General features: G+C 44.3%; 2 protein-coding genes across 4 annotated transcripts; both read left to right on the forward strand.

The window, feature by feature from the left end:
* The first annotated feature begins 612 nt into the window (after nt 1–612).
* Nucleotides 613–9,277, forward strand: LOC306709971 (uncharacterized protein). Of its 3 annotated transcripts, XM_079178308.1 has the most exons (22): nt 613–717; nt 973–1,117; nt 2,968–3,066; nt 3,280–3,426; nt 3,520–3,672; nt 3,806–3,919; nt 4,031–4,120; nt 4,225–4,329; nt 4,412–4,486; nt 4,642–4,755; nt 4,867–4,986; nt 5,173–5,268; nt 5,941–6,054; nt 6,137–6,211; nt 6,367–6,480; nt 6,592–6,711; nt 6,898–6,993; nt 7,390–7,518; nt 7,601–7,675; nt 7,828–7,867; nt 8,004–8,058; nt 8,321–9,277. In XM_079178308.1, exons 2-22 carry the CDS (start codon nt 1,112–1,114, stop codon nt 9,063–9,065), a joined length of 2,682 nt encoding a protein of 893 aa, XP_079034434.1. In that variant the 5' UTR covers nt 613–717; nt 973–1,111; the 3' UTR covers nt 9,066–9,277. The 3 variants fall into 3 exon arrangements, with proteins under 3 accessions (XP_079034434.1, XP_079034435.1, XP_079034436.1); XM_079178309.1 differs by lacking the exon at nt 4,031–4,120; XM_079178310.1 differs by lacking the exon at nt 2,968–3,066.
* Nucleotides 9,278–9,478: 201 nt separating this feature from the next.
* On the forward strand, nt 9,479–12,537 carry atf4b (activating transcription factor 4b). Its single transcript, XM_079177112.1, has 3 exons — nt 9,479–9,626; nt 10,612–11,073; nt 11,193–12,537. The coding sequence occupies exons 2-3, from the start codon at nt 10,716–10,718 to the stop codon at nt 12,170–12,172; spliced, it is 1,338 nt and encodes a 445-aa protein (XP_079033238.1). The 5' UTR covers nt 9,479–9,626; nt 10,612–10,715; the 3' UTR covers nt 12,173–12,537.
* Nucleotides 12,538–14,646: the final 2,109 nt, after the last annotated feature.

A 14,646-nucleotide genomic window follows, 5' to 3' on the forward strand; every position in this document is an offset into this window, starting at 1 on the left:
CTATGAGTGTTCCTTTCAAGGAATGGTTAAACATTTTGGAAAATACACTTATTTGCATTCTTGCTCAGTCACATGAGAGGATTGATAGCCGCCTCTCATGCTTGCAGCTGGCTAGCTTAGCATAGCATAAAGACTGGCAACAGCAGGAAACTTGAAACAGGTGCTTGTAAACTGCTTATGTTACCTTTGCACAGAACATTTTTTCCCCCCATTTCCCTTCTTTATGCTAAGCTAAGCTAACCATCTTCTGGCTCCAGCTGCACATTGACCCTACAGCCACGAGAGTGGTGTCAATCTTCTCCTCGAACTCTCGGCAAGAGAGAGAATGAGCAAAATTCCCCAAATGTCTCCCAAAGAAACTCTCATTTTGAGGTCAAACTAAATATGTCACTCAGTAGCATGCATTATGACTAATAAAAGAATAGTTTCAATTCCAAACCACAGATAATAACAGTTCAGGCTGAGTCATCCAAGCCACCACTCAACATGTTGCCCTTTCTGACGGAGGCTCATGACAAAGTCTGAAAGCATTCGCAGACATCACAAAGCAGGCACTCCCTTGGCCTGTTGAACAAGTTTTTAAATTCCACAGACAGCAAAACCACATTGACATAAAGACTAGCGTACGCACAATAAATCGACACACTCACACACACACACCGTCCATCACCTTCAATCAGACTTTCGAGCTGTTCAGAAAAGCGAGTCCCCTGAAAGGTAAACCATTCAACTTTGGGGTTATTTTTGAGTTAAGGGCGGTGTTCGGTGCCGGTCACGGTTCGGGTTAGCCTCCAGGTAATGAATGTAAGTCTATGCGACATCCTCATATCTGACGGTGTCGAGTTTGTGTCCGTGTAGATGTCTGAATGTCGGTGTTAGACTAAATGTATAGCCTTCTTTCCACCTTGTTGTGGACATTTTTTCAAAAAGAGGGTCCTCCCCCACATTCTTTTCTCGTGTGTGACGTCGCAGGTAAATAACACCTTTGGATGGGACGACAGAGAGGAAAAGGCATCGATGGCAAATATGGCCTGAAGAGAGTAAAGGCATGTAAAGGCATGGGGACATCGTCTGACCATTTCTTACTGGATCCGTAACTAAACTGATAAACATGATGGTAAGAATTAGCTCTTTCTGTATGTGAATAGTCAAATATGTCTTGTATACAACAGTTGGGCCTAAAGGATACAGACTCTTTAGAGCAGGGGTGTCAAACATACGGCCCGCGGGCCGGATCCGGCCCGCCACGTCATTTTATGTGGCCCGCGAATCCGCCAGCAAAAAAAAAAAATGTAAAAGTCGGACAATTTACAAATATCCGTTGTATCGCGCACGGCGGAGCTCCTCCCCGATCCGCACGCGCCGCGCACACCTCCACCAGCTGCCACATACGCCCCCCCCCCCCCCCCCACCGAAGACGAAGGAGCACCCCCCCCCCCCCCCGCCGACAACCGGCCCTTTGGGGGCAACCATGATGCTGATGTGGCCCGAGAGCGACAATGAGTTTGACACCCCTGCTTTAGAGGGTCTTTAGAGACTCATATTTACCAGCTGCAACATATACCGTGATTAATTCTTCTAATATTGATGTTACATTGATACACTGCAAATTATAATAATTAAAAATTATAATTGTTAATACAAAATTCTATATAATGAGTAGTTTCACTTTTGTTATTGTGAGTATATTATGACGCTAACACTTTTGTATTTTACCTAAGTAAGATTTTGAACACAGGGCTTTTTTACTTGTACTATTTTTACACTGTGGCATTGTTACTTTTACTGAAGAAATAGATCTGAGTGTTTCTTCCACCCCTGGTTAAATGCATTACCAATTCACTCAAAAAAAGAATGCTGTTTGTTATTGGATATTATATTTGGAGGTCTGTACATTAATAGGTTACATCAGACATTTTGACGTGTCATGAGGGAAAGCGCAGCCAATTACGATTTTGGGCCAGGCATTGACTCACAAGCTCAATCTGAAATAGCAATGTGGAGGTCAACAGTGAGAAGCAACAATTACAATGCTAGGGGAAATAGCCGTGTTGCATGAGTCGGATGTCCTGCAAACCAGGAGGGCTTATATTGCTCTTGTAAACAATGCAGATCTCAACTCAGCTGTTGTTTTTCTTTTACAATGCATTGCAAACATATTTTGTTCTTTGGCTGATAGACAGAGCTTGGATCTCATCACATAATGGCACAGTGCTTATTAACTTGTCAACAGTATATCAGAAAAGAAAAAGGATCTACAGTAAGTCACCGTAAATGTGATTACTTCCTTGAAGGGTGTGATATGATACAAACATATAATGCTTTTATTGTGACTGTGCTCTGGAAACCGGAATGGCAACAGTTACGATGAGCTTTTTCTGTTTTTTGTTTTGACATTAGGGAAAACACAGGTGTTACTAATAACATTAACGGTGGCTCTGTTCTGTTCAAGGGTCCCAGTAGGTCATGGCAGTGTGACAGGGATGCAACACGCACACCTGTGCTTTTCATACGATGTCAAAATGCCCTCGATTATTCTTTATGACAAACAGCATTTAGCGTCAAACACAAATTAAGAACGTCTGTCTCCTCTTAAAAGTATGGCAATCAAGACTATTCACTGGGAAAAGACGACCCCTGAAAGCCCCACGGACGACGTGTGTCAAACTGATTTGGGGCCATTTCATTGACTAAAAGAATGAAGAAATACGTACCACTAAAGCGCGACATCAACGGACATTATAAAGGCCTTTAGAATCTAATTCTTGAGGGGTTTGAGTTGCTGAAGAGCAAATATACAGTGTATTATTTAAAAAAATGTAGTCATGTACAAAGAGAAGGACAGCACAGCGCTACGGTGCACGTGTAGCAATCTGAAACCAATGATTGGTTGTTTGGTAGCCTTTGCTCTGATCTCAATAGTTGAAGTACCAGACCATTAACTTCTACCACTGTTAAACCCCATAGCCGCCCAAACCCCCCAGGACAAAGTGCCCAATGAAGTCTACTATCAACAGCTCCTTTGAGGTCGCACAGTCGGCCTACGAAGACCGGGATGACCCAGTGGTAAACATGAGTTCCTGTTCAATGTGGTTCATCTCAATGCATTCATCGCTGAATGGTGTTTGGTGTGTCGTGTTTCATCTTTTGAGGAATAGAAATCCTTCAGCTTGAACTTCTTGGTATACACTTGATGAAACTCTCCGCTGCGGTTATTGAGCTATATGTTCTCATGCACTACGAGACATTTTGCTTCACTCACGTTTTGTTTTTTGTCAGCCTGCGGTCACAGATGGAAGCCAGTCAGAGGTTAAAGTCAAGCCTGTGCCTCGTCCCAGGTCTCGAATGCAACCAAAGTCCCAGCTTAACAACAACAACGACACTGTTGACTATGCAGACCTGACTAGCACTGCAACCAGTGTGGTGGTGAGTGGTGATATTCTCTCTAAGATGAAGTCATAATAGTGTGTATTAATTAGCATGCATTCATTTTTTTTTGTCATTTCTCTCTGTCATCAGAGCTCCCAACTCAGTGAATATCCTGCAGACTATAAGACGCCTCTGCCTTTTCGCTCTCCACCTCCCAGACCACCACGAAGCAAATCTATGATCTCCAGTAAACCCACAATCGATGGAGGCAATCACTATATGACTTCAGTTTCTGAGCCAACTGTGAGGGCATAACGAGCTTCATTTCATTCCTTAAAAGACTGCTACATGTGTTATGACAAGAAATACTCCTTAAATAATACAAGGGCAACTAGAGAGCTACAGCTTACTTCCTCCCTCTTAATTTCTCTGCTAGAATCCAGCTCTCAATACTGAGAGAATACAATCTCCTCCAGCACCGCGGCCTGAACGCCCCCCTCCTCCCTCCATCTTTTACAGTACAAGATCTTCAATGAGGCTAAAATATGAGGTAAGGGCTAACATGTTTCACCTCATCCCAACCTTTATGTACGATACGATATGTACCACCTGTAATGTGTTCAATAATTATTTATTTCTGTCTTTTTAATATCTTGGATAGAGCGACAGTGATGACAGTCTGCAATCCAGTGGTTCCTACATCAGCTTTGTGCCACAGCCTCCAGTGTCACCAGCTCTCTCTAACGAAGAGGTGAACCTCTGCGGGACTGGTAGTGCAACGGTGGTAGAAACGCTGTTGTTGTATCTTTGAGCAGCAGAGTTGCTCAACAACGTCATTTTCTTTGTTTATTACAGACCAGACCACCACCACCGTCCTTCTCCCCGCCTCCCCCTTCTGAAACGGAGGAACCGGAGGAACCTTCGGATATGGACGTTCTGCCGGAGGACTTGGATAAGATGGTGAGATACAGATCACGACATAGACAATGGTATGGTCTTAATCAATTCTGATCCATTAATCTGTGTCCATTAAACACTACAGACACCAGGGAAGCCAACAGTAGGCTACCAGACCGGGCACTACTCTCCTCATCAACAGACCACTGAGGATGCAGAGGTACAGCTTTTTATTAACATTTGAACCAAAATAACGAGCTTCATTTCATTCCTTAAAAGACTGCTACGTGTGTTATTACAAGAAATACTCCTTAAATAATACAAGGGCAACTAGAGAGCTACAGCTTACTTCCTCCCTCTTAATTTCTCTGCTAGAATCCAGCTCTCAATACTGAGAGAATACAATCTCCTCCAGCACCGCGGCCTGAACGCCCCCCTCCTCCCTCCATCTTTTACAGTACAAGATCTTCAATGAGGCTAAAATATGAGGTAAGGGCTAACATGTTTCACCTCATCCCAACCTTTATGTACGATACGATATGTACCACCTGTAATGTGTTCAATAATTATTTATTTCTGTCTTTTTAATATCTTGGATAGAGCGACAGTGATGACAGTCTGCAATCCAGTGGTTCCCACATCAGCTTTGTGCCACAACCTCCAGTGTCACCAGCTCTCTCTAACGAAGAGGTGAACCTCTGCGGGACTGGTAGTACAACGGTAAATTACAGGCTAAAAGTTGTGCATTATGGACTGAGTGTTTTGCGTGAGTGTGGGTAAGGAGTAAATATTCCAACTCTACAATCGACATCAAGAAAGTTCAGCAACCGTGTTGGAATACGCTCAACGTTTTGTTCACGTTCAACCGCGTTATGTAACCACGATGTGAATGTCTTTGGTTTCCAGGCCACAGACAGCCCAGAGAGACCTGCAGTTCCGCCTCGACCCGCGCAGTCCTCCCTCGCCTGCTCTGACTCCTTGGGTGGAACCTCGTCTCCACAGGTATGAGAGCCCCTGCAGAATTCAGGTGATGGAGGGGCCAAAACACTGACAGGTGCAGAGAGACATGTGTTTTTCCCTCATGCACTAATAGAGAATATGACTTCCACAAAGGGCTTCTCTATTTTTTGCTGCATTTTGCATTGTTCTGTCAGTCAGCCTGAAATGCAGATTTCGGGAGGGGCGGCCCAAGTGCTGTTTGTACTGAAAGTGACATCCAAGTTAACTCAAAAACAAGTAATTTCCCCTATAAATTGAAGAGTCTCCTTGATCGAGAAGAAGAGAAAGCACCAACAGAGTATCCTTTGAAAGGCTCACTTTTTAATTACTTTAGGAGATTATCAAAGATAAAGACTTCCCATTCTCATATTAGTTGGAATATTACTTACTTAACTCACTCCATTATTTCATTCAAAATCCAAAATGTCAATCCAATGGTGAAGTTTGCGGAAAAGTCAGTAGAAATCATCCTCTTTCCTGGTCAAACCACGTCATAGCTCTAGAGCAAAGCTGCAAACATGGCTAAACATTTGTATTTCCAGAGAAAGACCTTGTTCCTGGAAGTGTGAGGAAGACCCCAAACCATTTATTAGTGGTACGCTCTGGAGAAACGCTGTCGTTGTATCATTGAGCAGCAGAGTTGATCAACAACGTCATTTTCTTTGTATATTACAGACCAGACCACCACCACCGTCCTTCTCCCCGCCTCCCCCTTCTGAACCAGAGGAACCGGAGGAACTGGAGGAACCTTCGGATACGGACGTTCTGCCGGAGGACTTGGATAAGATGGTGAGATACAGATCACGACATAGACAATGGTATGGTCTTAATCAATTCTGATCCATTAATCTGTGTCCATTAAACACTACAGACACCAGGGAAGCCATCAGTAGGCTACCAGACCGGGCACTACTCTCCTCATCAACAGACCACTGAGGATGCAGAGGTACAGCTTTTTATTAACATTTGAACCAAAATAACGAGCTTCATTTCATTCCTTAAAAGACTGCTACGTGTGTTATTACAAGAAATACTCCTTAAATAATACAAGGGCAACTAGAGAGCTACAGCTTACTTCCTCCCTCTTAATTTCTCTGCTAGAATCCAGCTGTCAATACTGAGAGAATACAATCTCCTCCAGCACCGCGGCCTGAACGCCCCCCTCCTCCCTCCATCTTTTACAGTACAAGATCTTCAATGAGGCTAAAATATGAGGTAAGGGCTAACATGTTTCACCTCATCCCAACCTTTATGTACGATACAATATGTACCACCTGTAATGTGTTCAATAATTATTTATTTCTGTCTTTTTAATATCTTGGATAGAGCGACAGTGATGACAGTCTGCAATCCAGTGGTTCCCACATCAGCTTTGTGCCACAGCCTCCAGTGTCACCAGCTCTCTCTAACGAAGAGGTGAACCTCTGCGGGACTGGTAGTACAACGGTAAATTACAGGCTAAAAGTTGTGCATTATGGACTGAGTGTTTTGCGTGAGTGTGGGTAAGGAGTAAATATTCCAACTCTACAATCAACATCAAGAAAGTTCAGCAACCGTGTTGGAATACGCTCAACGTTTTGGTCGCGTTCAACCGCGTTATGTAACCACGATGTGAATGTCTTTGGTTTCCAGGCCACAGACAGCCCAGAGAGACCTGCAGTTCCGCCTCGACCCGCGCAGTCCTCCCTCGCCTGCTCTGACTCCTTGGGTGGAACCTCGTCTCCACAGGTATGAGAGCCCCTGCAGAATTCAGGTGATGGAGGGGCCAAAACACTGACAGGTGCAGAGAGACATGTGCTTTTCCCTCATGCACTAATAGAGAATATGACTTCCACAAAGGGCTTCTCTATTTTTTGCTGCATTTTGCATTGTTCTGTCAGTCAGCCTGAAATGCAGATTTCGGGAGGGGCGGCCCAAGTGCTGTTTGTACTGAACATATTAGTTGGATTATTACTTACTTAACTCCCTCCATTATTTCATTCAAAATCCAAAATGTCAATCTAATGGTGAAGTTTGCGGAAAAGCCCCAAACCATTTATTAGTGGTATGCTCTGGAGAAACGCTGTTGTTGCATCTTTGAGCAGCAGAGTTGATCAACAACGTCATTTTCTTTGTTTTTTACAGACCAGACCACCACCACCGTCCTTCTCCCCGCCTCCCCCTCCTGAACCGGAGGAACCTTCGGATACAGTGTACAATGAAGTAGGGCACTGCCCCTACCTGGACGTTCTGCCGGAGGACTTGGATAAGATGGTGAGATACAGATCGCGATGTAGACAGTGGTATGCTCTTAATCAATTCTGATCCATTAATTTGTGTCCGTTAAACACTACAGACACCAGGGAAGCCAACAGTAGGCTACCAGACCGGGCACTACTCTCCTCATCAACAGACCACTGAGGATGCAGAGGTACAGCTATTTATTAATTTTGTGCTAAGTTTGGGGAAGTTTCATGAATGGAATGTATTGTCTCTCCACGACCAATGTCTTTTAAAACATCACTTTGTGATTCCACATGAGAGGCCATATTCATTGATAAGAATATAACCTGTTTCCCTCAGGACATCAATGGGCTGTTGAGATGGTTGAAAAAAATATCAAGTAAGTACAACATTTTGTTTTCTAGATAGATATTGTGTCATGTTCTTGAAGCCTAAAGATGCATCAAACGTTATTGTATTGACTGCCAATAATTTGTCATTTGAAATAATCCATCTCTGTGCTGTCACTCCAACAGAATATGACGGCATGGCTTCATCTCTGTATGGCCTCAGTATAGAGGAGGAAATCAGGTAACCACACAGAACCTATCATATGAATTCATTGTGTCATTTTGGTGCCATTAGTTCTGTGTTACAACAGGAAAGAAAACTGCTTCAGAGCATGCAAAATAGATAGTTACAGTTTTATGTTAAACAGTTCTAGATATCTAATTACAACATGGCCTTTTGTGTAGCAGCACTTTAATGTCAATGAAAGTTAATTAGCTAAACTATTTCAGGACTGAATGAGCCAGATAAAGAAACGGGTTTTCTTGCCTCTGACCCTGTGCAGATCGTTAATCCAGAGAGCGATGAATGTGAGAAAGGCCCTGCGTCTCTACAACCTCCTCATGATGAAACGCAAGGAAAACCTGCGGGACCTCATCACGGAGTTCAGCTCCATCTCCGACACCCTGGACAAGATGAAGAAGAGGGGCAAAAGCATGGACATTGCTGGGGGCACCACGGGTGCTATCGGAGGGGTGACCGCAGTCTTGGGTATCGCCTTCGCTCCTGCGACCTTAGGTGCCTCGCTGATTGCTACCGCCGTTGGTGTTGGTATGGTGGCGTCCGCTGGGGGCATTGGCGCCCGCTCTGCCATGGACAAAAAGAAGATTGTGAATAGGATGACAGTTGAGAAACTAGTATACGATTATAAGGGACACGTTGTCGATCTGGAACACTGCCTGGGCTTTATCCTCAGTGGGATGAATGAGCTTCAAAGGCACGACATTGCCAGGTTACAGAGGGCAGGAGCCCAGCCGGATTCACTGAAGATGGCACACCTGTCACAGTTTGTGTTAAAGAATAACACAACCAAGGATAGGGGAGCTTCTCTTACACCCACGTGTGGGCTGTCGTCAGAGAGACTGCTTCTGGCTTTTGCGAAGGAAATGGATCAGTACTTTACAGAAAATGATGGTCAGACGCTGAAGAAGTCGAGTAAAAGCAAGTTTTCGGGTAGAGTTCGCCTGCTGGCTAAAAATCTGCAGGAAGAACTATTTCACCTGAATCGTATGTGGGAAATGTTTGGTTGAACCAGAGAACTACTTGTTGGTTTGTGTGTTTATGTGTGTGAGTGAGAGAGAGAGAGACTGGAGAATAACTGCCTCATTTACAACTTATATTTAATCAACATTATATTAATATTTATATGTATTTGTAATAATGTGTGACTACATACAGTATCTACTTTTTAAAGAAAGTTCAGGATTGTAGTTCTACTACTATTCATGGCTGTGATAAATAAAACCGCAGAGTTAATGAAAAATATCTCTTTATTCAAATAACACCATGAGTACCAGTGGTTACTTTTTAGGACGACAGTAGAGTATGCATGGAATGCGGAACATAAACAATGGCGGAGTGATAATGTGGGCACTGCGGAAGGATACCTCATGTCCTTGCTTGAACTATATCAACACCATGCCACAACGCGCGCCATCTTCTTTTCCGAGAAACAACAAACGAAGCAACATCATTGTCGAACATCGCTCTGTTGGCCGAAATGGCAGTGTAAAATTGCGCCGCGACCCAGCCGCCAACCAAACAGTGCATCCAACCCGTGCACTGAGTCTCTTCCAAATCAGAAACATGTCGTAAGTATTATTTTTTTTTTATAACATTTTGTCGATGACAGCTGTACGGCCTACTGTGGCCGCGCGCCTCGGCAGCCTGGCGTCACCGAGAGCACGACGCTACTTCGTGTTAAATTCCAGTTAAAATTAGTTCGACGTTTAACATTTTGACTTTCTCTGACACGTCGTATAGTTTTATATAGTAACGTGGGGTTGTATTATAGCTCAGGGTTAGCTACTGAGATGACGTAATTCGTGCCGTTAATATGAAATGTAACATTTAGTATTTGATTGAATGTACCGAGACCCTTTAAACCTAATTGAATCGTGAAGGACTTTTTCTATATGTGTATAAACCGTCTGTGTCGGTGTCACGAGTGCCTGCGTAGCGGCCAGAAAATGGTTCATTTCCTCTCTGTGTCAAAATGGCGGCTTCGCGGAGGCGTGTTGAGGACAAACGTCTAGCTGTTTTGTATAGTGAGGGAGGGATGAAGGCGTAGGCTCGTGGCCCTGACGTCTGTCTGGACGTCAGAGTCACAAGACTGGTAGCTGGGTGGAAACACGTGACGTGGAGCAGGTGCACTGCAGTGATGGGGGCAGTGTTGCGCCAAAATGTGATTTGCCTGGAGTAATTAGTTTCATACTAACATTATATTGGGGCTGAGGGACTATTATCTTCATCGTCGATTATCTTCTCGATACATTGATTAGTTGAAATGACATCGTCAAATGACTTGTTTTGTCAACTACTCAAACACACTCAGTTTACTGTCACAGAGGAGTAAAGAAACCAGAACATATTCATTTAAGAAACTGCAATAAGAACATTTTGACTGAATGGCTCCAGCTGACTTAATTGATTATGAAAATGTGGCCGATTAATTGAATTGTTGACAACTAATTGATTCATTGTTGTAGCTCCACACTATATTATTCACTCACACAAGTATGAATGACTGATTAAAGGCTAAACCATCACATATGTTTATCTCTCCCCTATCCTCAGGTCCTTTGTGGAAACCCTCACTGCTGCTGCATCCGACAGCAAAAAAGAGTTCGAAACTGTCCTATCCTCGTCACACACACCCTTTGTGACCAACAACAGCCACTATGACCACGATGATGACAAACTCACAGTTTGGCCTGGAAGGCATGGAGGCCCTTCTCTGGGGACCTTCCTCTCCCATGGCTGACTCCACGAGCTTCTCGACTTCACGCCCTGACCAAGAAGAAGAACAACAGAAAGGAGGAGGGACCTCGTTGGAGGGCGACGCTTTCCCTGTGTCGCCCCTCGCCTCCTCATCGCTGTCCTCTTCCTCCTCTCCTCCTCCCTTCTACTCTCCACCTCCCTCGCCGCCGGCCGTCCTCTTCCAGGGGGACAAAGCTGGGATGGAGTCTGACCTGCTCTCCCTCCCCTGGTTGAGCCACCCTGGTCCTCTGAGACAGGCTGTCTCAGATGACAGCAAAGGTAACGACTGTGTAAAATAATCATCAAAACGGCCATCTTTAAAGCACCCGTATCAACATATTTGAAGCACTTTTTGAGCACCGTCTCTCATTAACATACTGCCTCATTTGCCTCCACAGAGGATATGTTCGGTGACCTGGACTGGATGGCTGAGAGGATGGATCTGTCCGAGTTTGACCTGGACTCTCTGATCGGCTCCTGCAGTCCTACTGAAGAGTCCCCCAGTTGTCCAGAAGACCTCCTAGTCGCCCTGGAATGCCCCATGGAGCTCGACTCCCTCCCAATGCCCTCTCTCTTAAGCCCCGCACTCTCGACTCTTCCCTCGGCTTGTCTTCCAAGTATACCTCCCCCTACCCCCCCCACGTTCTGCTCAGATCCTTGTGTCATTACAGTGGATGAGCCTGAATCCTACATTGAAGACTTGCCCCTGTGTGTCCCGGAGCCCCAACAGGAGCTGGAAATCAAATCTGAGCCGGCTTCCCCAGACCCCCCTTCCCCCTTGGTGGATTCTCCCTCCTCCCCAGCCTACACCCTAGACCTGGGCAGTGAAGTGGACGTCACGGAGAGTGAGGTGAAGCCAGTGGTAGCGTCTGTCGTCTCCCAAGTCCCGAGGCTCGTATTCTCCCTGCCAACGACCCGCATTGTCCTCGTGCTGGCTTCCAAAGACGAAATCGGCATCACCACCACCACCGTAACCACCACGTCACAGATCGTTCATTCCTCCCCTTCTCCAAAGCCCTCCAGAAGCAGACCATACCCCGAGTCCACATACAAAGCCAGTCCGCCTTCTCCCAGTGCCACCACTGTCAAAGTCAAGTCCCCCCGGGAGGCAGACGGAGATGAGAGAGCAACTTTGAAGGCCCCGAAATCCAAGAAACTGAAGAAGATGGTGCAAAATAAGACGGCCGCCACGCGTTACAGGCAGAAGAAGAAAGTCGAGCAGGGTACGCTTCTTGACGAGCATTCTCTGCTGGAGAGGAAGAACGTGGAGCTGAATGAGAAGGCTGACTCCTTGGCCCGGGAGATCGAGTACCTGAAAGAGCTGATGGAGGAGGTCAGCCAGGCCAGGACCACCAAAGGTCTCTGTGCTGACCCCTAGTGGTCGGACCTAACAACGACGCGTGAGAGGAGAGTAGGCTCAGCAGGTTTATTTCTTTAATACAAGCAATCCGTAATGTGTTCTGTCCACCCAGCAAGTTTTGGATTCACAATCCAGTATAACTGGTGTTTTTCAGAGTACCTCCTTTTTAAAAATCTAACTCTGGTATTAAATATAGCATACTTTTATTGTGTTTAGAGTATTTTCCATTCAGTATATGAACTTGTGTTTTTTGTAATGTATCTAAATGTTTCCTATATCTGGACCTCAGTAACCTGCCAGTAGGATGTATTTAAATTAAAAGTGTATTATAGTATAATGGACCATCTGTATTATGAATCTCTTAATAAAGAGTCTTAAAATGAGTCTTTTGGTGTAATTCCTTCTGTGGCGTTGTTAATGTATATTGTTAGCATCACTTAACACATGAGCACCATGGGACTGTTACAGTTCCAGTGCACATAATCATTCAAATTCATAAATGCTATTATTGTGGCATGTAAATGTAGAGTTAAGTTTACAACGGTAAAAGCCTGTTTATGACCGGTTTTCAGTGTTTTCTGTCTGGTCAGAGTGTGACCTCGTCCTGCACAAAGGCTCTTTGTTCCCGGTCTGATAATACTAATGAACCTGTGGATGTCCGTCTGTCTGGAGCCACAAGCTGGGTAGAGGATAATGGAGCCGCCTGACCAGCAGTGTGCTGCAGACACGCATTCAATCAACTGACGGTCATGTGAAGTAAAAAATGCCCCTTTTTTTTAATTTTTAATTTTTAAGTGCAAGCTAAATCAGTTTCAGATCAAACTGACTTGCTTTAGTTTGTTTGTCTGCTGATCATGGCAAAAGGCCCGTGTGCATCAAATCCTCCATATGTATCTGTGATAGGAGTCTGTGGGAGAATAGAAGAGCATGTGAGAGAAGGATAAAGAGAGTGCTGACCTCGGCACGGCTTGAATAATATTACCAACAAAAATGCGTGCGTTCAGCCTACAACTGTCGCTGGCTGTGCAGACTGTAATTGGCCCAGGCTTTAGTCCAGATAGCTTAGGGACGATCTTTATCTGGAGGCACGCCAAAGTGAACATGGTGCAGAGCGACTTACAATAGGACAAACATTTCCTCCAGAAACGAACTCTGGATACTACCTCTGTAAACGCCCTCTTTTTTTTTTACCCAAGGGACACATTTGGTTTCAGTTGACCTAGAACATTGTAATTTGTAATTGCAACTGTAGGAATGATATTAAACATGCGCTGTAAGAGTATAGTGAATCACGGGGCTATATTGAGATGAAACGTGGAGAGCAAAGAGGCAGAAGCAAGATGAATTAATACAGCATATTCACAGAAGGCCAGACTTTCTTTTCGATGTAGTGACACACCGCATGAGGCCCCCTACAGAGTACAGCACAGAATACCTACTGTATGTATGTAGCAACACTTCTTTGGCAAAAGTCAAATCAAATTGGTTTGTTAAAAGGTTTTTATAAAACATATTTGACTGACCATGAGGTACTTTGTACTGCCTGAGCCTTAACTTAAGATGTTTTTTTGGTCCGCGATTGCATAAAAAGTTAACACTCTAGATGTATTATTTCACATTGTTTTTAAAAATGTTTCCACTCAGTGTAATTATCCTCATGGTTAGTATTCTGCGGGTTATGGTCTGCTTGCTACAGTGACACCTAGTGACAAAACCGCACATCTACTACCTCCACCACGAAGCATGCAGTGTACATGGAAGTAGTGATTATTGCACTACATCAATGGGAACAAAGCACATGGCAGATAAAAAAAAACCAAACAGTAGTTGAATAAATAAGACGAACGCCACAAATACACAACAATATATCCATATCTTTTATTGTTGTCTGAGGATGAGCAAAGTACTGATGACGCAATCACCACTTAGGAAGGACCACAGAGGAAGTAACATCACTTTGGCCACAGAGAAGTGGGAGAACTTACACAGTGCAAAACGCTCCGCTAAAAAGCATACGACGTGACATGTTTTACACTGTAAATATACACGGCTTATACAATATATTCACAGGTGAAGTGGGACTCTAAGACTCCGAACGAATGTTTGCAACATTCTCATATCAAACTGTGACGTCATGCTGGTCACATAAGGTGCTGCGGTAGCCTACAACACTAGATGGAGCACAGAGTCAGTAAAGCATAGGGGAAGCAGTGTCAGGGTTTCTTTTATAGGCTACATCACTTGTAGAAAATAAGGTTTTACAGCATGGCAGTGGTATCGGTCACATATTATATATGCTTTTATTTGTACCTTTTAGAGTGTACATTTTTTTTTTTTTTTTTTTGCCATAGTAAAAGTGTGATGTCATACCAGAAATCCACACGGAGCTGCTCAAGCAGGCGTCAGAGCAATTAGGAGGTGAGGTTGCCTTCAACTCTATAGGCACTCATTTATCTGCATGCGCTTTTTTAACATGCCTCGGAGAGCTGAAT

Source organism: Pholis gunnellus (genome assembly GCF_910591455.1).
Source record: "Pholis gunnellus genome assembly, chromosome: 17".
Classification (NCBI taxonomy): Eukaryota; Metazoa; Chordata; class Actinopteri; order Perciformes; family Pholidae; genus Pholis; species Pholis gunnellus.